The sequence below is a fragment of the Chiloscyllium plagiosum genome, unplaced genomic scaffold, assembly GCF_037043375.1.
Source record: "Chiloscyllium plagiosum isolate Xiang-an unplaced genomic scaffold, Cpla_swu_hap1 HiC_scaffold_8, whole genome shotgun sequence".
Lineage (NCBI taxonomy): Eukaryota > Metazoa > Chordata > Chondrichthyes > Orectolobiformes > Hemiscylliidae > Chiloscyllium > Chiloscyllium plagiosum.
The window spans coordinates 54,308,956-54,331,002 of NW_028270146.1; the positions used below are offsets into that span (position 1 = coordinate 54,308,956).

General features: G+C 40.0%; 1 protein-coding gene across 2 annotated transcripts in view; it reads left to right on the forward strand.

Annotated features, from left to right (window-relative positions):
• gng2 (guanine nucleotide binding protein (G protein), gamma 2) overlaps positions 1-22,047 on the forward strand; it is an 84,742-nt gene that overhangs the window by 49,223 nt on the left and 13,472 nt on the right. Inside the window, exons 2-3 of one of the 2 annotated variants that reach the window (XM_043697637.2) lie at positions 5,655-5,753; positions 20,855-20,948. In XM_043697637.2, coding sequence (XP_043553572.1) covers positions 20,862-20,948 — 87 coding nt within the window. In that variant the 5' untranslated portion in view covers positions 5,655-5,753; positions 20,855-20,861. The remainder of the gene's footprint in view (positions 1-5,654; positions 5,754-20,854; positions 20,949-22,047) is intronic. The other variant, XM_043697640.2, reaches the window with a different exon arrangement.

A 22,047-nucleotide genomic window follows, 5' to 3' on the forward strand; every position in this document is an offset into this window, starting at 1 on the left:
TAATTACTACTATAGATTTTAATCACAGATATTTGGCTCTGATCTTATAACATTGGGTAATGTCTAATTATCATCATCATTGTTTGTTCAAGTCTACATGCTCTCAAGACACTCAAGTTCTAGCCTAATCTAGTGTTGACTGATCTAGTTCTGCCCACACTGCTATTTACTCTCAGAAATGTGTAACACTGTGACCTTATTCACAAGGTTGATCTCGGGTCCTTAAGCCTTTGCACAATAGTGGGCATAGTAGTCTTGGGGGGGAAACAGAGCAGCTCTGAACCCGGGCTTCAGACTGTGCAACGATATGGGTAGCAGCAGTCTGGACTGCCTGACCGGCAACAACAAGGACAGTGATAGATTCATCCTGAGAGAGGAAAACTGACTCATGTTTCACATTAAAACCTGCAGATGCTGGAAATCTGAACGAAAATAGAAATTACTGGAAAATCTCAGCAGGTCTGGCAGCATCTGTGGAGAGAAATCAGTTAGCATTTCAGGTCCAGTGACCCTTCCTCAGAATAATTAAACAGTACATACTGTGGTGTAATACTAGGTGGGAAAAAAAATCTTTAAAACAGATTCTTTATATTTAAAGACATTTATATTTGAAACAAATTGCAAAAATGCTGAAACGTGCAGCCATTGTGCAATACTATAATTGCAACTCAGTTGGCAACACCTTGAATTTGTTCTTGAAGCGCAATGTTGACATTAATGACTGGGAGGTGCTTGCTACCAATTGCTCAAAATGGCAACAACATGTCTATCAAACTGCATCATGACTTGAGACCAAATTACGTAATGATGAGGCAAAGCAATCGTGGAGAAAGAAAAGAAAGCTAATCCTGCACTTCAGATCCCACTACCTCGAGACATCCTGTTCCACGTACTCAAAGATCTGTTGGACAAGAATTGGCCAGTTCAGCCCCATGATGACCCATGGCAGAAACCAGCAACCCCGTGTACATATCATCCTCCAATCGAGAGATAGCTGATGACTGGATTTCTATTGTAAGTTAGTCAAATTTGAGACATCAGCTAAAACTAATACAATTATGTGTCCTCAACAGTTGTATGTTCTTTTTAAAAATTCAATAGATATTTTTCTATTACAACCTTTAATTATTAGCACTTTTCAGGGTGAAAGCAAAAGTCTATTTACAAAAGTTAACAAGAAACTTCTAAATTGCGTTGTGATTGAAATTCTGTGGCAGAGGCCAGTCATGCCATTTTTCCAGGGTTTATGCCAGGGTTGGGGTAGACATTTGGCAGAAATTCCAGGTGACTACAAACAAAGAAATGCTTTATACGCGATGTGATGTCTGTATTCTAGCTTTGAATATTTGCCTGACAGTCATAGAAGCTTACCAGCAAAGAAAGAGATCATTCAGCCTATCTTGTCTGAGCTGCCTGTTTGAAAGAATTATGCAATTTGAGCACCCACCCCACCCCCGCCGATCACTTGCTCATTTTCATTACAAGCTGCATTTTCATGTACAAACAGTTCTTCTATAATGCGATGGTTGTGTTCTTGTGTGACCCTGCGCTACATAAACATTGCATAATGAAAGCAGCACTTAAAGTTTTGGCAATGCAATCGTGTTATAGCCAACACATTTTCAAAGTTCGCACTTTAGAAACAGCGTCCCCTGTTCATCAATCATATTATAGACAATGCGTGTTGACAAAACGTGCATTATAACAGAACGACGTACAAATGCCCAATTTCTTTTTACAGGCTATTAGTGAAGTTTGTTGTCACCACCCTTTCAGGCTGTACATTGCAGATAATGTGCTTGCTGTGTGTAAATAAAACCTCCTTGGGCAGAAATTCACAGGGATAGATTGTTACCTACGCTAACTTGGTGTCAAATGGGATTTCCGACCCTGGGTGTCAGTTTCAATGGCACCCGACCTCCATAGAATGCACTGCTGTGACTTCAGGCAGGCCCATTGATGACACCTGATAGAAATCTAGATCTAGGTAAGTCAGGGAGCTTTTGCTTTTGGATTTTGGGATGGGTATGAGTGGGCTTTGAAATATAAGTGGGTAGGAAAGAATCCTATCCACCATTTTAAAAAAAAATCTTAAGTCTCTTTTCTAAAAAAATGATGTATTTACTCATGGTGAGTGGGCTGCCAATATCAGTCCCTCACAACCAACCCCCCCAACTCTGTTATGGGGTAAATGGGTGAAGTTGCTGGATTACTGCCTGGTATTTTCTGTGGCCTCCTGCCAAAATCATACCCAGCCGAGTCATGTAATCTCTAGCCATTCATCTCACCACTGATTATTTTACCTATTTTACTGCGTCCACTTCTGACCATCCTTCCTGTGTCAGGTTTCCATAACATCCACGTACCAACTGGTTGTCATCAACTGGAAAATAACCAAAAGCAAACCAGGAACCAAGATCATTTATTCAGGGGGTTAAAGTTTTCTTTGGAGAAAATTGAAATTATAGAATATTCTCCACCCTGTTCAATTTAATATCAAAACTAATTAAATAATTATTGCTGATTTTTGGAGAGGAACAGGCAAATATTTATGCTTTTTATTTTTTTTTCACTCCAGTGGACCAGCAGTGTACTGCTCAGTTTGGAAGCTGGTACTTTCTGAGGTGGATTGATTCATTGATAGGCCAATTTGGAAAGATGTCATTGTCCTACGTAGAGAGGAATGTTTGCCAAACACCATTCAATAATGGGCATACTCTTTTGAGCATTCACTATGTTAAAATAATTGATTGTGCAATTTCTATAATTTTGACATTGTTTGACTATTTTGCTTCTAAGTCTCAAAATTAGTAATCTGAAGAGCTAACATGCTTTGTCACAACAGTTAGTTTATCGATTGTACTAATATTCTGCAAACAACTCTAACAAAACAGGTATGTAGTTCTAATGCAAACCTTTCAAAACGTTGGAGATTTTCCACTAGGTGTAGGCCCATGTTTCTGTGTTTTCTATATTTATGTGAACAACATCCTTTAGTAGGTGTATGTTTTTCAAATGAGTAAACATTTGGTACATTATTAAACTTTTGTGCTTTATTGTAATCTCCTATTTTAGAGTATCTGTCCCTTTCACAGTTGGAAAAGAGCTGGTCTGTTTCTTAAAGTATCATGCTGAATAATTTTACAAATTTTGTTTTAACATTTTGTTAGGAATCTTTGAAATGTTTCTACGGACCACAGCTGGCATTTGACCCAAATGCCTGAGGTGGTGGTTCTGACTCAAACTAACCCAAGCACATTTTTTATACAAAGGACAGGCTATACTGTAGCTATATTGTACTTGATAATGCTGACATTCATTGTTGCTCAATTTTATAAAATAAAATATGTCTCTTTAACCCCTGCCAGCCAAGAAATCTATGAAGCATGTGAACTCCGGAGCATAGGAGTGGCATTGAACGATGTCTTTAGGTGACTTGAACTAAGAAATGCTGGATAGATTTCAGAGAACCCAATTCCTAATTTTTACATGCCAGTCTATTCGATTTCAGCATAATTAGTGGTGTAATGGGACCTGTGGATCCAGAGCAATGTGGTTGACTCTTACTTACCCTGTGAAATAGCTCAACAAGTGTGATGGTATATGGCAATTGGGCAATGGCAGCAGATGCTGGTCTTGCCAGTGATATCACAGCCTATAAAAGAATTGAAGAAAAAAATGCAAATTCTGATCTTGTACTTTTTGGTTTTTTTTCTAAATGTTGCTAAGGAGTCTATTAAATTCAGCAACTCTTACAGGCCAGATGCTTTATTAATCTTCTTGAAAAACCAAGTGAATTGCTGCTGTGCTGTCATGGGGCAGCGCAGTGCAGCAGTGGTTAGCACTGCTGCCTCACACAGCACTAGGGACCCGCACTCGATTCCAGCCTCAGGTGACTATCTGTATGGAGTTTGCACATTCTCCCCGTGTCTCTGTGAGTTTCCTCCAGATGCTCCGGTTTCCTCCAACCATCCAAAGATTTTCAGGTTAGGTGAGTTGGTCATGCTAAATTGACCATAGTGTTCAGGCATGTGCAGCCTAGGTGGATTAGCCATGGGGAATGCAGGGTTACAGGGATAGGATAGGGGGTGGGATACTCTTCAGAGGGTTAGTGCCGACTTAATGGGCTAAATGGTCTGCTTCCATACTGTAAGGATTCTATGATAGGGCCAAGGCTACAATGGCTTTAATGTTCCAATTAGATGCCCACGACTATCATTTTGGAACATCTGATTACATGGAGAAAGTGAGGTCTGCAGATGCTGGAGATCAGAGCTGAAAATGTGTTGCTGCAAAAACGCAGCAGGTCAGGCAGCATCCAAGGAGCAGGAGAATCGACGTTTCGGGCATGAGCCCTTCTTCACATCTGATTACATATTAACTACTGTAGAATTCTTTAAATTGCACTATGTAACTTGTAAAATTGGCTCATTTAAGGCTTCCTGTAAATAATGCTTTTTAAAAATATATATTCTAACCCAGGAGGGCTTGAGCTATAGGGAGAGGCTGAATAGGCTGAGGCTATTTTTCCTGGAGGCTGACGGGTGACCTTATAAAATCATGCAGGGCATGGATAGAGTAAATAGACAAGATCTTTTCCCTAGGTTGGGGGAATCCAGAACAAGTGTATAGGTTAGGGTTAGAGAGCAAAGATTTAAAAGGGAGCTAAGGGGCAAATATTTCATGCAAACAATGGTGTGTGTGAGTGGAATGAGCTGACTGAGAAAGTGGTTGAGGCTGGTACAATTATAGCATTTTTAGGCATTTGAATGGGTGTATGAATATGAAGAGTTTAGAGGGCTATGGGCCAAGTGCTGGCAAATGGGACTAGATTAATTTAGGATATCTGGTTGGCTTTCATTCCAACCAGAGGCCATTTGGCCCATTAAGTCTGCATTTACCTTCCAAAGACTGGCTCACACAGACAAACCCCCCCCCCCCCCCCCCCAGTTTCCCTGCATTTTGGTATTTTGGATGTGCCAAGTTTCATCTAGCCTGATTTTGAAGAGATCGGGCATCAGCTGTTTTAATCATGAACCAATGTCATTTTGAACTAATTTTGCAAATATTTATTGAATAAATACAACAGTGGACCCTCAGCTGAAATGGGGGAGAAAATGTGTTATTCTGGCTATTTATATATAACTCCTATTAGACAATTAATAAACAATAGTCACCCTCAGGCAATTGTCTGTGTGGAGTTTGCACATTCTCCCCATGTCTGTGTGGGTTTCCTCCAGGGGCCCCGGTTTCCTCCCACAGTGTAAAGATATGCAGGTTAGGTGGCTTGACCATTTTAACTTGCCCATAACATCTAGGGATGTGCAGGCCAGGTGGCTTAGCCATGGAAATGCAGGGTTACAGGGAGAGGGTAGGGGGGTGGGTATAAGTGGGATGCTCTTTGGAGGGTCAGTGTGGACTTTCTGGGCCTAATGGCCTGCTTCCACACTGTAGGGATTCTGTGATTCTATGAATTAAGGAACAATACTGGGTGCAGCAGAGGAAGCGCAAACCTGAAACAGAGACTAAAAGATTTGAAAATTATTGCCAAATCTAAGGCTGTTTTGTACTTTTTGTTTCCTGCTTGCAAATGAGCTTTATTTTCATACTACTTAAATTCCATGCAATAACTGGCCTCTATTGATCTGCTTTAGGTTGTATTGAACTAGTTGTCAGAAGAAGAGGAAACTAAAAACGGATCATAAAGAAACCCAAGCCCTCAGAGAGAACATAATACCACATTGAGTATTTAGGTACATTTTATTTTCTTCTGAGTATGGAAAATGTTATAGATATTTAGTTCTGTGGAAAGAATAAGCTTTGGTTGAGTGTGTTATCAAACAAACAGTTGAAATGATCCACACTTACAGAAATGATTGCTTTAACAGAGTGGTATGCTTAACTTTCTGATCTATAGAAATTGTACATCTGTATCAGAGATATTAACCAGAAATCATCTGATTTTAGTCGATGAAGTTTCTTAAATTGTGCTTGGATTTTTTCTTTCTTTTTCTCGTTTGAGCTTTGAATGAGAATTACTGCCCAGTTTAAGTGTGAGGCTGTATTGGTAAAAGAAGTTTCAGTAATGAATGAAAGTGTGCTGTGATCCCTTAGTTCACTTCAGATACAGGCAAATATGTTGCAAATCCAATTTGGATTCAGCTGATTAAATTTACACTTCAAGCAGATTTCAGCTGACTACCCCCTTCTTGAATTTCATTTCAAATTTAGGGCTGATTTTATTCTGAAGTGCATTTGATTACCATTGCTGAATATATTGAATAATTTTTAATATTTTTAAATGTCATTTAATGGTAGGAGTATTGTTCGTAATGCAATGTTTTAGATGTAGCTGAGCTAAGAAGGTCATAAACAACTTTGACTCGGGGATAATGAATTGAGTAAAACACAAGCATAACAGTACTGGAAAGAGCTGACACAGAGCTTTCAATATTGCAAAAGTCAGCAGGAAATCTTTTTGCTTTGCACGTTAGAACAAAATACAGGAGACTTACTAAACAAATTAATGAGGCCAAACCAAAGTGATTAAAACTTTTCAGTTAAATAACTATATTTATATTTACCATTCTGAGTAGTTCCTTAGATAATAACCATTGCCAGGAATAGCTAGTACTTCTCTTCATAGCACGTGGCTTGAAGAAATACTTAGGAAATTGCTAGAGTTTCAGAAAGGCTTTTGAAGTCCTCCTTTTGGATGGTCAATGGTAAGGGTTTGTCTTCTCTTTAAAATCAGGCAAAGATGTTGGCAATAACAGAGTCCTCTGCTAGTAATTTGTCTACACTTTGCTCCTTTTAATATATTAAAATCAGGCAGTTTCAGTTAACAGTATAAATTTCTGTCACACCATGCAGAGCTTAGGTATGACGATAGAAACAGGGTTAAATGTTAACCATAGAGTTAAGCCGGCAGGGATGGAACTGTTGGATAATTTGCAAATCTTTCCCTTCTCTGATACACTTTATAGATGTAACTGTCTTCATTTTTTGGAGGTCTGGTATCACCACGAATGTTAATGATTATATGGGTGCTGTAAATGACTGATTTTTGTACTATGCTGTTCATGCATAAAGCTTAGAATCATTTAATGTAAAAGGATCTGTAACTCTTTTTTTTTCTTTTTGTTGCAACCTGAACTATTTTCATTAGTGCTGTGGAGAAAACATCCTAACACACAAAAAAGAAGTAATTGGCAATTGACATTGAGTAAACTGAAATATTTAACATACGTCCAAAAAGAAGGGTTCTAATTTAAGATTTCCGATGAAGTGGTTAATTTCTAAAGTCAAAATCCCTGAAAACATGTTTTTGTTAGGGCGCCCATTCCCTCCTTGATAGTCTCCTCCTTAATCGGTATCTGGTCGGATCCTTCTGGAGAGATGTCCCCACAAGCTCCCACTTGTTGGAGGTAGTATATTTACCTGGATAGAGAATTAGCTCATGTCCAGGAATCAGGGAATGAGGATGAGAGGATGAGTGGGTCTTTTTCAAATTGGGCACCTGTAACATATAGTTTTTGAAGGAACTGATTTGCACTATTTCTGTGTGCAACACAAAGGTGGACAGGCAAGTTCCCCTCTAAGCTTGGAAATATATCTCCATTCCTTCACTGTTGCTGAATCAAAGTTCAGGATTTCCCTCCCTAATGGCATTGTGGGTTAATCCACAGCAGGTAGACTGCAACAGTGCAAGAAGGCAGCTCACCACCACTTTCTCAAGGGTAAGTAGGGATGGGCAATAACTGCTGGCTCATCCAACGACACTGGTGTCCCACAAATGAATTAAAAACTACTCAAGATATTGTTCACAAATCACAGAAAGCTAGGTAATCAGGAAGGCTAATAGAATTTTGACCTTTTCTTTCAAGGGGATTGGAGTATAAGAATAGCAAATTCTTACTGCAACTGTATAAAGTGCTGGGGAGACCACATCTGGAGTCCTGTGAACACTTTTGGTCTCCTTATTTAAGAAAGGATATTATTGCACTGGAGGCAGTTCAGTAAGGATTAATTTGGATGATCCCTGTTGAGGAGGGATTGTCTTACGAGCAAGGGTTAAATAGGTTGTATTGTATACTTTAGAGTTTAGAAAAATGAAAGATGGCGAGATTGAAACATACAGAATTGTGGATGTAGGTTTGCTCGCTGAGCTGGAAGGTTCATTTTCAGATGTTTTGTCAACATACTAGTAACATCTTCAGTGAGCCTCCAGATGAAGCACTGCTGATTATTCCTGCTTTCTATTTATATGTTTGGGTTTTTTTGGGTTGGTGATGTCCTTTCCATTTTGATTCAGCAACAGTGAAGGAATGGAGATATATTTCCAAGCTTGGAGGAGAACTTGCCTTTCCACCTAACAATCATTAACATTAACATTCCATAGTGCTAAGAGGATATTTGCCCTCATAGGAGAGCCAGAGGGCATAAGAACGTACAAACTAGGAGCAGGAATAAGCCTGCTTCACCATTCAATAAGATCATGGCTGATCTTTTTGTGGACTCTGCTCCACTTACCCGCATTTTCACCATATCCCTTAATTTCTTTATTGTTCAAAAAATATCTAGCTTAGCTTTAAAAACATTTACTGAAGTAGCATCAACTACTTCACTGGGCAGGGAATTCCATAGATTCACAACCCTCTGGGTGAAGATGTTCCTCCTCAATTCAGTCCTAAATCTGCTCCCCCTAATTTTGAGACTATGCCCTCTTGTCCTAGTTTCACCTGCTAGTGGAAACATCCTCTCCACATCTATCTTCTCTATTCCCTTCATAATTTCTTATGGTTTCTATCAGATCCCTCATCATCCTTTTAAATTCCAATGAATATAATCTCAGTCTACTGATTCTGTTCTCATTAGCCAACTCTCTCAACTCCAGAATCAACCAAGTGAACCTCCTCTGCACCCCCTCTAGTGCCAGTACATCCTTTTTCAAGTAAGGAGACCAAAACTGCACACAGTACATCAGGTGTGACCTCACCAGCACCCTGTGTAGCTGCAACATAACCTCCCTGCTTTTAAACTCAATCCCTTTAGCAATGAAGGACAAAATTCCATTTCCTTCCTAATTACCTGTTACACCTGCAAACCAACCCGCCGTGATCCATGCACAAGGACACCCAGGTCTCTCTGTACAGCAGTGTGCTGAATTTCTTACCATTCAAGTAATCATCCTTTTTACTGTTATTTCTACCAAAATGGACGACATCACATTTATTAACATTGCATTCCACCTGCCAGACCTTTGCCCACTCACTTAAACTATGTTCCTCAGTTTCACAGTCCTCTGCACACTTTGCTCCACCACTCATCTTAGTGTCATCTGCAAACTTTGACGCACTACACATGGTCCCCAACTTCAAATCATTTATGTAAATTGTGAGTAATTGCAGTCCCAACACTGATCCCTAAGGCACACCACTAATTTCTGATTTCCATCTCGAATAGCACTCATTTATCTCCACTCTTTGCATCCTGCTAGTCAACCAATCCTCTATTCATACTAATACTTCACCTGTAACACCGTGCATCGTCTCAGAATAAATGGGCACCAATTTAGGACTGAGATGAAGAGGAATTTCTTCACTATAAGGATTGAGAGTCTTGGAATTCCTTGCCACAGCAAGCTGTGGGAGTACAGCCTTTGTGTAATATTTAAGGTTGAGACAGATTCTTGATCAGTAAATGAATCGAGGGTTACAGGGAAATGCAGGAAAGTGGATGTGAGGAAAGTGAATAGGATCCATGATCCTATTTAATGGTGGATCAGGCTTGAAGACTGAATGGTGTACTTCTGTTCTTCTGGTTTTACCATCTTTATCTTCTCCTCCCAATACCTTCTAATTCTCTCTCCACTCCTAAGTACAGTATACTGAAATAATCTTCTAGTTTTATCAAGATATGATTCTTTACCATAATTTCTGTTCAAACATGGTAGATTACACAGATCTGTCTCTTAGTGGTATGATAATACACTGTGTGAGAAACACAATACTGCTCCTTCCTTAGAAAATAACACTTAGTACAATTTATGATTGGCAATAAACTGGAGGTTTAGTAAGATTACTTGGGCATCCTGGATGAGAAAGTAGCTGTGGAGAAAAATGAGAGGCTTTTTGCAAAACCGAGAATGGGTGAAAACATTTGATATAGCTCTTAATATGTTAATATTAACAACTTAAATAGGGAAATGCTATTTCCTGTGATCAGGGAGGTGGTACTTGTAGGACTCAAAATTAACGCAATCATTAATAAAGAGGAAAGATCAGAAGAAACATTTATGAGCAGAGCATTTTAGGGTGTGGAACACCCTGTAAAGGTAAAGGCTGAATACATAATATGTTTTTAGAATGGAAGAAAATAAATATTTGCAAATGAAAAAAAATCAAAGGATGCAGGGAAGGAGCAGAGAAATGAGGCGAAATAGCTAATATACATTTTCACAAAAAGCTAGAAGAGATAAGAGAACTGAAGTGTTTTATTGAGTGCTGTACCTTAAACAATTCTGTTCCTATGTCAGCTTTTTTATGACCCAAGTTAGTGTTGGGCCTGTAATATTCTTTTTCTACTTGCTGAGGGTTTGAATGTTTCACTAAGAAACTATTAGGTTTTTTTTCAGCACCTGTAAAATCAACAAGAAAACCTCAACATCCTGTTCATGCAAATGTGCACATTAGTTTAACAGTGCAACAGTTTTATAGTAATGGGTGTCAGTTTCAATTTAAATAGTTATATCATAGAGATTAAACAATGAAACAAAGAAAATACACAGGACTTGGCTCACATCTGTTCTTCCCTGTCCTTGAGCACCACTGCAATATAACTATTTGTGCCTTTTAATCTGTTGGCACCCTGACCAATGATTTAAATTGTTGAGGAAGCTGATCTGATCCATCTTCTAAACTGCTTCTAAATGCTGCAGTAATTACATAAAGTGAATGTTTTCTGTTCTGATTTGGTTACAAAAGTCTTGTGCAACAAGGTGTGGAAGCTAACAAATGAAATATTTGCATGCACTTCTTCATTAGATTTTGCAATGGATTAGGAATGGAAAAAAGATTTCCTCTGCTCCTCAGTCGAATCAGTCTACTTCAATTTTACTGCAAGAAGCTTGCCCAAATGGTTACCTAGAGAGGATGGTGCCAACAATAACTTGCATTGAAATAGTACCTTTAATACAGCAAAACATCTCCATGCATTTCATAGGGATGTTTCCAAATAAAATTGTCACTGAGCTACATAAGAAGATATTAAGGCAGGTAACCAAAAACTTGGTCAAGAGTTTGGTGTCAGGGAATGTCATAAAGGGGGACAGAAAGGCAGCAAACTTTAGGGAGGGAATTCCAGATGTAGGACCTTGGAATAGTTACTAATGATGAAGCATTTAATATTGGAATGCTCAAGAGGCCAGACTGAAGTGTGTAAATATCTCAGAATTGTGGGAATGGAAGTATTTAAACTGATACGAAGGGACAAGGTCACGAAAGCCATGAAAATATAGATAAGAACTTTAAAATTATGTTGTTGCTTAACTAGGAGCCAACCTAGTGTCAGCAAGTACAGAAGTGATGGATGAACAGGACTTGGTGTGAGTTAAGAAATGGCCAACAGAGATTTGGATGACCTCAAGTTTACAGAGGATGGAATGTGCAAAGTTGACTTGGATTGCATTGGGACAGTCAAAGCGAGAGATAACAAAGGCATAGATGAGTGCTTCAGCCAAAGTTGAGCTAGGTGGCTACAGAGTCAGATACTATGTAGCTAGAAATAGGCGGCCTTGATTTATGGCACAAATATGTGGTTGGAAGCATCTGTCAGGGTCAAATGCATCACCCAGATTGTGAACTGTAAGGTTCTGCCTCAGAAAGTGCCAGGGAAAAAAAATCAATTCAGCTAAGGAATAGAGTTTGAAGTGGAAACTGAAGACAATAGCTTCAACCTTTGAGGAAATTTCTGTTCACTTAGTACTCGATGTTAGACAAGCAGTGCCAAATTAAATGCAGTCAGTGGAGGAGTTGAGAGAAGTGGTGGTGTGGCAGAGCAGGGCTGTCATCATTATACTTCTGGAAACTGATATTGTGTTTTTGGATGATGTTGCCAGTTGGCCAAATGCAGGTGAGAAATGGGAGGAAGCCAGGGATAAATCCTTTGGGACCATCAGACATAACAGAACGTGAATGGGAATTGAAGTCCCTGTGGGTGCTTCTGAGTTCGGTACAGGAGGTATGAATGGAACAAAGAGTGGTTAGTTCCATGCAGCTGTGTGATGGAGAAGAGACACTGGAGCAAGCCAAAGTGGTCAACCATGCCAATGGCTGCAGCCAGGGCAGCGAGGAGGAGGAGGAAGAAGAATAGTTTATTGTTGCACAGTATTTCTTGGAGTCACCATATAAATACAATCGCTACAAGAGCAGATCAGAGGCTAGGAATACTGTGGCAAGTAACTCACGTCCCGATTCCTCAAAGCCTGTCCACCGTCTACGAGGCACAAGTCAGGAGTGTGATTGAATACTCCCCACTTGGCTGGATGAGTGCAGCTCCAACAACAATCAAAAAGCTTGACACCATCCAATACAAAAAATATATGATTGGCATCACACCCACAAGCATCCACTCCCTCCACCACCGACGTTCAGTAGCAGCAGTGTGTACTATCTACAAGATGCACTGCAGAAATTCACCAAAGATCCTCAGACAGCACCTTGCAAACCCATGACCACTTCCATCCAGAAAGGCAAGGGCAGCAGATACATAGAATAGCACCACCTTCAAGTTTCCTCTAAGCCATGCACCATCCTGACCTGTCACTGGGTCAAAATCCTGGAATTCCCTCCCTAATGGCATTGTGAGTCAACCCACAGTAGGTGGACTGCAGTAGTTCAAGAAGGCAGCTCACCACCATCTTCTCAAGGGCAACTAGGGATTGCCAATAAATGCTGGCCCCGCCAGTGACACACACATCCCATAAATGAAAAAAAAATATTGGTCAATTAGAAAAGAATTATTTACATAAATATCCTACACAGTGATACAGCAGCAATTCATCAGGGGCTAGGGAGGAAACAGCTGCACATGGTGGAATAAGAGGTCAATTGTTTCTTAAAGTTCCAAAAAAAAACAGGAACCAAGTAACTCTATGGATGTTGGGAATAATAAAACAAACAGAGCTTATGACCAAACATGGATAAATGAGCAATTCCTTGTATGATGTTCCTGCCCAATTCCCCTTCCACAATCTTCCTGTGTCCGTCTCTGGGAAAATCCATCCCCAGAATCCTAACTATCTCGCTTTTAATCATAACTTATTCAACCACACCCTTACCTCCATGTTTAGAGTCATAGAGCTGTACAGCACGGATACAGACCCTTCGGTCCAACTTGTCTGTGCCAACCACATGTCCCATTTGCCAGCATTTGGCCCATATCCCTCCAAACCCTTCTTATTCATATACCCATGCAGATGCCTTCTAAATATTGTAATCGTACCAGCCTTCACCACTTCCCCCGGCAGCTCATTCCATACACTCGCTACTCTCCACATGGAAAAAGTTGCCCTTAGGTACTTTTTAAATCTTTTCCCCCTCACCCTAAACCTAGTTCTGGACTCTCCCAACCCATGGAAACAACCTTGTCTATTTACTCTATCTGTGCCCCTCATGATTTTATAAACCTCTATAAGGTTACCCCTCAGCCTCCGATGCTCCAGGGAAAACAGCCCCAGCCTATTCAGCTGCTCTGTATAGCTCAAACACTCCAATCCTCGCAGCATCCTTGTAAATCTTTCTGAACCTTTTCAAGTTTCACAACATCCTTCTGATAGGAAGGAGACCAGAATTGCACACAATATTCCAGAAGTGGCCTAACTAATGTCCTGTACAGCCGCAACATGACCTCCCGACTTGTATACTCAATGCTCTGAACCATAAAGGAAAGCATACCAAACACCTTTTTCATTATCCTATCTACTTGAGACTCCACTTTCAAGGAACTATGAACCTGCACTCCAAGGTCTCTTTGTTCAACAACACTCCCCAGAGTCTTAACATTAATTGTATAAGTCCTGCTCTGATTTTCCTTTTTGAAATACAGCACCTCACATTTATCTAAATTAAGTTTCATCTGGCACTCCTTGTACCCATTAACCCATCTGTTCAAGGTCCCGTTGTACTCTGAGGTAACCTCCTTCACTGTCCACTACACGTCCAATTTTGGTGTCATCTACAAACTTACTAACTACACTTCCGATGTTCACATCTAAATCGTTTTATATTAATGACAAAAAGCAGGACCCAACACCAATCCTTGTGGCACTCCACTGGTCACAGGCCTCCAGTCTGAAAGACACCCTCCACCATTGCCCTCTGTCTTCTACCTTTTGAGCCAATTCTGTATCCAAATGTGATCTAATCTTACTAACCAGTCTACCATGAGGAATCATGTTGAATAGCTTACTTAAGTCCATATGGATCACATGCACCACTCTGTCCTGATTAATCTTCTCATTACTACTTCAAAAAACTGAATCATGTTTGTGAGACATGATTTCCCACACACAAAGCCTTGTTGACCATCCCTAATCAGTCCTTGCCTTTCCAAATACATGTAAACCCTATCCCTCAGGATTCCCTCCAACAACTTGCTCACCACTGATATCGGGCACACCAGTCTATATTTCCCTGGCTTTTCCTTACCACCCTTCTTAAATAGTGGCACCATGTTAGCAAATCTCCAGTCTTCTGGCACTTCACCTGTGACTATCGATCACATAAATATCTCAGCAAGGGGACCAGCAATCACTTTCTTAGATTCCCAGAGTTCTCGAGTACACCTAATCAGGTCCTGGGGATTTATCCTACCAATCCCTAAGGAAATTGATATTAACTTTCACCCTGGCAATTCATTCTGCTCTGGTTATCCTTTCTGTTCACTTAATTCCACAAGGGAAGTAGATAGCTTGATTAGCCCATCTACTGCCAGATTTGTTTGGGCCACATAAAAGATAGCAGGATCTGGCTTTTGACTACAGAACTTTTCACCATTCCAGAATTGTCCCTGGAATGCAAAGGCCACCACGGCTTTTTTCTGTGCTGTGAGCTTTCATTTTAAAAGCCTGTCCCCTGTCCTTTCCGACCTCCCCTCCAACAAATGTGAGGAGTTGATGGATTTCTTTATTCCTGAGATTGTCACCATCTGTTTCACTTCCTCTGCACATCCCTCCTTTGCACTCGTCCAATGAGTCAAATTTCCTCTTGGCTGTCATCTGCTTTCAACCTAAACTCTCAACTTTTCTAATTTCTCTGCAGTTTCTCCTTGCTGTGCTCTCATTACTGCTATGAGCTCATTTTATTTCACTTCCTACTTCCTCAAGCCTACTCCTGCTAAATTGCTGTCCATTCAACTTACCCTCTTGATCCCCATATTCACTGATATTTTTAATGGTTCTCTCTGTTGGGTGTTTTTCCTTTTAAGTCTGCTGTCATCAAGCCCCCTCCACAAAAAACACCCCTTAACCCATTGACTTTGCAAACTACCATTCTATCTACAACTCTTTTTCCTTGCAAACGTCCTTGAATTGTGTTTTTGTCTTTACAATCTGTGCCCATTTTCCCCAGAACTTTATATTTTTATCTCTCTAATGGTTTCTACCTCAGCTACTGAAACAGTTATTAGAGTCAAAAATGGTCTCTTGGATTTCTTGACAAAGATAGGTTTTCTTTGCTCATCATTTTCAAACTAACCTGGCTTTAGTCTTTGGACCAAACGTTCTCCTTCGATGCTTCTAGTCTGATGGCTTCCTTTATTGACATAGGTGAAATTAAACATGGACTGGGTGTTCACTTTGTGGGACACCTCTGCTCTGTTTGTAAGAATGACCTGAACTTTCCAATTGTTACCACTTCAATAAAGCATCTTGCTCCCATGCTTACATTTCCTTCCTTGTAAGCTACTCTGTTCCATTGAAACTCAAGCCAGCTGGAGGGTTTATACCTTATTTTCTGCTTTGGCATGTTACAGCCTCCAGAACTTATCATTGAGTTCAACCTCTTCTGAGTATGATCTCTGTTACAACTCTCCTCCCTCACCACAAGCATTGGTGCACACAAGAGCATGTTAGCAAATACTTCCAGTTCACGTTGAGATGGAATCAAATCAGTATGAGATCTTTTATTACCTTTGGTTTGTGGCCTGCAGGTGTCATTTTTAAAGTTGCTTGTGACTACTTCTGCTTCATAGAGATCAATCTGCAATGATGCACAATGTGCTTGTGCACATTGGAAACTGCATGTATATCATGGGGACAATAATATGATTTTAACTTGTACTGTGATTGCACCTGTGCCATCTTAGGGTCCTGTGGTACAGTGGCAGTCATTGGCACATGTGCATTCTCTAATGTCAACAGAAACTTCTTTGGTGGTTCTTTTGTTGTATAAAACCCACCACCAATCGGACCTTCCTCTAGATTTAATTGGACAGGAAACCAATTTAAGGGCTTAACTTAGTCAGTTTCCCACTGGGGGCACATTTTATACACCAAAACATCCCGGATTGTTGCTTCCCATCTCCAAGAGGCAAATCCAGCCCAATTTTCTAATTTAGGTCAAATTATGCATTTCTCAATACTATTCAGTTATTACTAACTATTATTAAACACTCCATTAATTGGTGAATTGTTCTGGCATTTATACCAGCGAAATGGCTTCTTATCTGTTTAGGAATCATGGTCAACATTCTGGCTCAAGGTACTTTTAATTGTAACTGGTCAAATATTTGTCAGAGTATTTGCTTGAATAGCCTTCCAGGGGAAGTATTACTACCCTTTATGTGAAGTAGGTTTGTTTAAGCTACTCATTTATTCCTAAATGTCAAAAAACTATTCCAAAAGTGTGTCTTACAGCAGAAATGTTATCACAGAGCTCGGTACTTGAAAGTTTTATGGCCCAGAATTTGTTGGAGATTAACTGGTCTGTTTGGCCTGATCTGGCCTGTTTGACTTGTTTATGCACTCTTCAGCTCGGAAATGGTTTTCCCTATGGTGATTCGGAATTCAAGGGATATGAGATGACTTGCATTAAGAACATAGTACAACTTCCAGATTTTCTCAGTAAATTCCAGCTCAAAGGTTTGAGAGCACAGTTGGAGATGTCTTTTTGTTTGAAAACATTGATTAATGCTTAACGTTTTAAATGACCCAGAAGACTCAACAGATCCCAAAACAATTTTCCAAAACTCTTATCACTGCACTAAATTTATGTTTCAGGTCAAGTCAGCTGCACAAAATAGTTTCTCTGAGGGATTCTTAGAGTATTGCATGTTAGAATCAAATCAAGAAGTAAAATTACACTCAAGCAAAAATTTATCAATATAAATGAAATGCAGTGTATTTAATTTTACATTGCATCACCTATTCCAAAACAATAAAAGGCTTTAATTTATTACTTTTGAAGATGAGTTTGTGATGAACAGCCTTAGATGAAGAATATACCTTAGACAGTACTGTAAGCCATAATGCAAGGACATAAAAAAAAATGAAGAGTACTCACCATTAGCTTTGTTTCAGGTTTTCTTAGCTTTAGTGGTCTTGCCAGCACAAAACATTTGTTAAGAAGTTACTCTTCCCTATTAATCAAGGCCGTCCAGTCACAGTCAAAGCACATTCAGCACTGAACCAGAGGACTGGAAAATTGCTGATCTAAACCCCCCCGCCTCCCCATTTAAGAAAGGAGTAAGGCAAAAGACGGGAAATTATTGGCCAATTAGCCTGACCTCAGTTGTTGGTTAAATTTTGGAGTCCATTGTGAAGGATGAGATTTCTGAATGCTTGGAAGCGCATGGTTAAAACAGGGCAAAGTCAGCATGGTTTCCCCCAGGGGGAGGTCATGCCTGACAAATCTGTTAGAATTGTTTGAGCAGGTTAGACCAACGAGAGCCAATGGATGACATCTTTCTGGATTCCAGAAAGCCTGTAACAAGGTGCCGCACAGGAGGCTGTAAAGTAAGATGGAGACCTATAGTATTAGAGACAAGGTACTAGCATGGATAGAAGCTTGGCATCTGGCAGAAAGCAGAGAGTGGGAATAATAGGGTCCTTCTCAGGATGGAAGCCGGTAGCTAGTGGTGTTCCGGAAAGCTCAGTGTTGGGACCACAACTTTTCACTTTATGCATTAATGATCTAGATGATGGAACTGAGGGCTAAGTTTGCAGATGATACAAAGCTTCGGTAGCGAAGCAGATAATATTGAGGAGGTGGGCAGGCTGCAGAAAGATTTAGACAGGTTAAAAGAGTGGGCAAAGAAGTATCAGATGGACTACCATGTGGGAAAGTGAGAGTTTGTGCACTTTTGTAGGGAGAATAGAGGCATTGACTATTTTCTAATTGGGGAGAAAATTCAGAAATCTGAAGTGCAAAGGGACTTGGGAGTCCTAATTCAGGATTCTTTTAAGGCAAACTTGTAGGTTGAGTCAGTAGTTAGGAAGGCAAATACAATGTTGTCATTCATCCTAGAATCCCTACGCTGTGGAAAAAGGCCCTTTGGCCCAACAAGTCTACACCGACCCTCCAAAGAGTAACCCACCCAGACCCATTCCCCTACTACTCTACATTTACCCCTAACTAATGCACCTAACCGATACATCCCTGAACACTATGAAGATTGGCAATTTAACATGGCTAATTTACCTAACCTGCACATCTTTGGATTGTGGGAGGAAACTGGAGCACCTAGAGGAAACTCACACGGACATGTGGAGAATGTGCAAACTCCACACAGACAGTCATCTGAGGCTGAAATCAAATCTGGATCCTTGGCGCTGTGAGGTGGCAGTGCTAACCACTGAGCCACCGTGCCGTCGTTGAGGGGACTAGAATATAAAAGCAAGCATGTACTTCTGAGGCTTCATAAGGCTCTGGCCAAACCACATTTTTAGAATATTGTGAGCAATTTTGGGCCCCATTTCTCAGGAAAGATGTATTAGCCATGGAGTGGTCCAGACAAGAATGAGGAGACAGTGAGGTCTGCAGATGCTGGGGATTAGAGTTGAGCGTGTGTTGCTGGAAAAGCACAGCAGGTTAGGCAGCATCCGAGGAGCAGGAAAATCGACATTTTAGGTTGGAACCCAAGGAATGTTTGAGCACTCTGGGACAATACTTGATGGAGTTTATAAGGATGAGGGGAGGGGGATCTGATTGAAAATTACAGGACACTGAACAGCCTGGACAGAGTGAATGTTGGGAAGATGTTTCCATTGGTAGGAGACAAGGACTCAAGGTCATAGCCTAAGAGTAAAGGGAAGACCCTTTAGAATGGAGATAAGGAGAAACTTATTTAGCCAGACAGTGATGAATCCGTGGAATTCATTGCCACGGAAGGCTGTGCAGATCAGGTCATTGAGTATATTTAAAACAAAGATAAGTTCTTGATTGCCAAGGGGATCAAAGGGGCAAAAGCGGGAGAATGGGGTTGAAAAATCAGCCATGATTGAATGACAGAACATAAGCAATGGTCCGAATGGCCTAATTTTGTTCATATGTCTCTCAGTCTTATGGAGTACGGTGAAATGTGTGCAATGACACCACATATGGTGTCATCTTTGACATAAAGTACATGGTTATAAATCTTAGGTATTAAAATAGGTTCAATACAAAAATAGAGAACACTAAAAGTTCTACGTCACAGTTCTTCATAGTATAAATTAAAAATCACACAACACCAGATTATAGTCCAGGTAGCCACTGGGTCAGGATCATAGGACACAGAACTTACTATGATTTCTGTCCTATGATCCTGTGGCACAGTGGCTCAGTGGTTAGGACTGCTGCCTCACAGCACCAGGGACCTGGGTTCAATTCCAGCCTCAGGCGACTGCCTGTGTGGATTTTGCACATTCTCCCTGCGTATGGGTTTCCTCTGGCTGCTCCGGTTTCCTCCCACAATCAAACCATGTGTCGGTTAAGTGAATTGGTCATGCTAAGTTGCCCATCGTGTCCAGGGATGTTTCAGTTAGGTGCATTAGTCAGGCTAAATGTAGGGTAACAGGATAGGGGAATGATTCTGGGTGGGTCACACTTTTGGAGGGTTGGTGTGAACTTGTTGAGCCAAATGGCTTGTTTTCACGCAGTAGTGTGGAAAAAAATAAATTTAAAGTAAGCAGTTATGGAAATATTTGAACTGTTACAGCACAGTACAGTCCAGTTCCAAGTTCATAGAGAAAGGACAAATATGAAATTTGTTATTTTCTAAAGTTGATATCATCTAGGAAATAACTTTGCCATCCTATAATAAATAAAGAAGTGCGGATGATGGAGATCTGAAACAAAAACAGAAAATGAAGGGATACATAAAAACATCAGATGAGGAGTCACTGGACTCAAAACATTAACTCTCAGATGCTTCCAGAATTGCTGAGTTTCTTCAGCAATTTCTGTTTTTGGTTTCATCTTATATCGGTGTCATCCCCTCTGTTAAAGCCAACCCAGTACTTTGCCATTTAATTCAGCTGTTTGATTTGTAAAAACACTGAATTGTTTAGTGATTGATACATTGAATATTTGACCCATTCATCTCATGCACCTTAATTAAGAAAATAGCAAAGAGAGAAAGGTTGAGTATGTGCCTTGAATTAAACAAAGATTTGGAATTAATATGAAAAATGTCTCCTAACATTGAAGAACTGAGGCCTCAGAACTGACTTTTGTGGTTCTACATTTGTAACTCCTTTCTACTTTAAAAGTCTCCACTTAATAATTGTTGTGTGTTACTTACCAACGTGTATATTGTTTAACAATGTTCTTATTCTGTAACTATACTGACATATATTCTGTTTTCTCTTTTATAGAGATCAAATGGCGAGCAACAACACAACAGGCATAGCACAAGCCAGAAAGATGGTGGAACAACTAAAAATGGAAGCCAACATTGATAGAATAAAGGTCAGAAGCCTATTCTTTACACTTGTCCTCCGGTGGCAAAAGAACAAGAGTTAATTCAATTGTCTTTATATTATTCTTTTGTTTGGTCTGCACTCTTTCTTCATGCCATAGAGAAGTTATTTTCTTGTGTTAAATCTCATGTATGTGAGTTGTAAGTGTAACAAACTTTTAGCTCCTGTCACTGCTTTTTGGAATTCATAGCATTTGACTTGCCAAGATTAAAGGAATTTAGCACTTTTATTATAGACAATATATTTCTGAGTCTCTGCACTCCATTTTTATCTGTACTACTTAAAATTTATAGCCTGGGCATTTTTTTCCCTGGAACTAGAAATCATTGTATTCTATGAGTCACTGATTGAATTATACACAGTAAGTAGATGAATACAGTAAAGCAATCCTTTAAAGTGTTAATAGATTTCTTTTTATCAGTCTAGTCGACAGCGTAGATGGTGCTTGTAGACAATGGCAGTCACTTGTATTGGATCATCAAATTGCATTTCAATATTAAATCACATGCGTTTATCTCTGCAAATTGTTTGAATTATTTTTGTAATCCCAATGCCTACAGCAGCTGTACTGAAATGATAATATCCCCATGAGAGACAAAAAAAGTCATTTGCACAGATTTACGCAGGCAGTATTTGAAGAGAAAAAAAATGTAAGTCTGAGAACTAATTACCACCAATGAAACAACACCCAGAAATAAGAAATTGGACCTTGTCTTTACATTTAGCAGTTTCTTCTTTCTTCTTTCCCATTAATATTTCAAAAGTATCAAGCTGCTACATTATTATTCGAGGCCTTCTGTCTGAATTGAATTTGTACAAAATGCAATGTTCAAAACAACCAAGATTATTTTTTGTATTGAATCCCGACAGTGTGGAAACAGGCCCTTTGGCCCAATATGGCCACACTGACCCTCTGAAGAGTAACCCACGCAGACCCGTTCCCCTCCCTTATTAACCTACATTTACCCCTGACTAATGCACCTAACCTATATATCCCTGAACACTATGGGCAATTTAACATGGTCAATTCACCTAACCTGCACATCTTTGGATTATGGGAGGAAACCGGAGCACCTGGTGGAAACCCA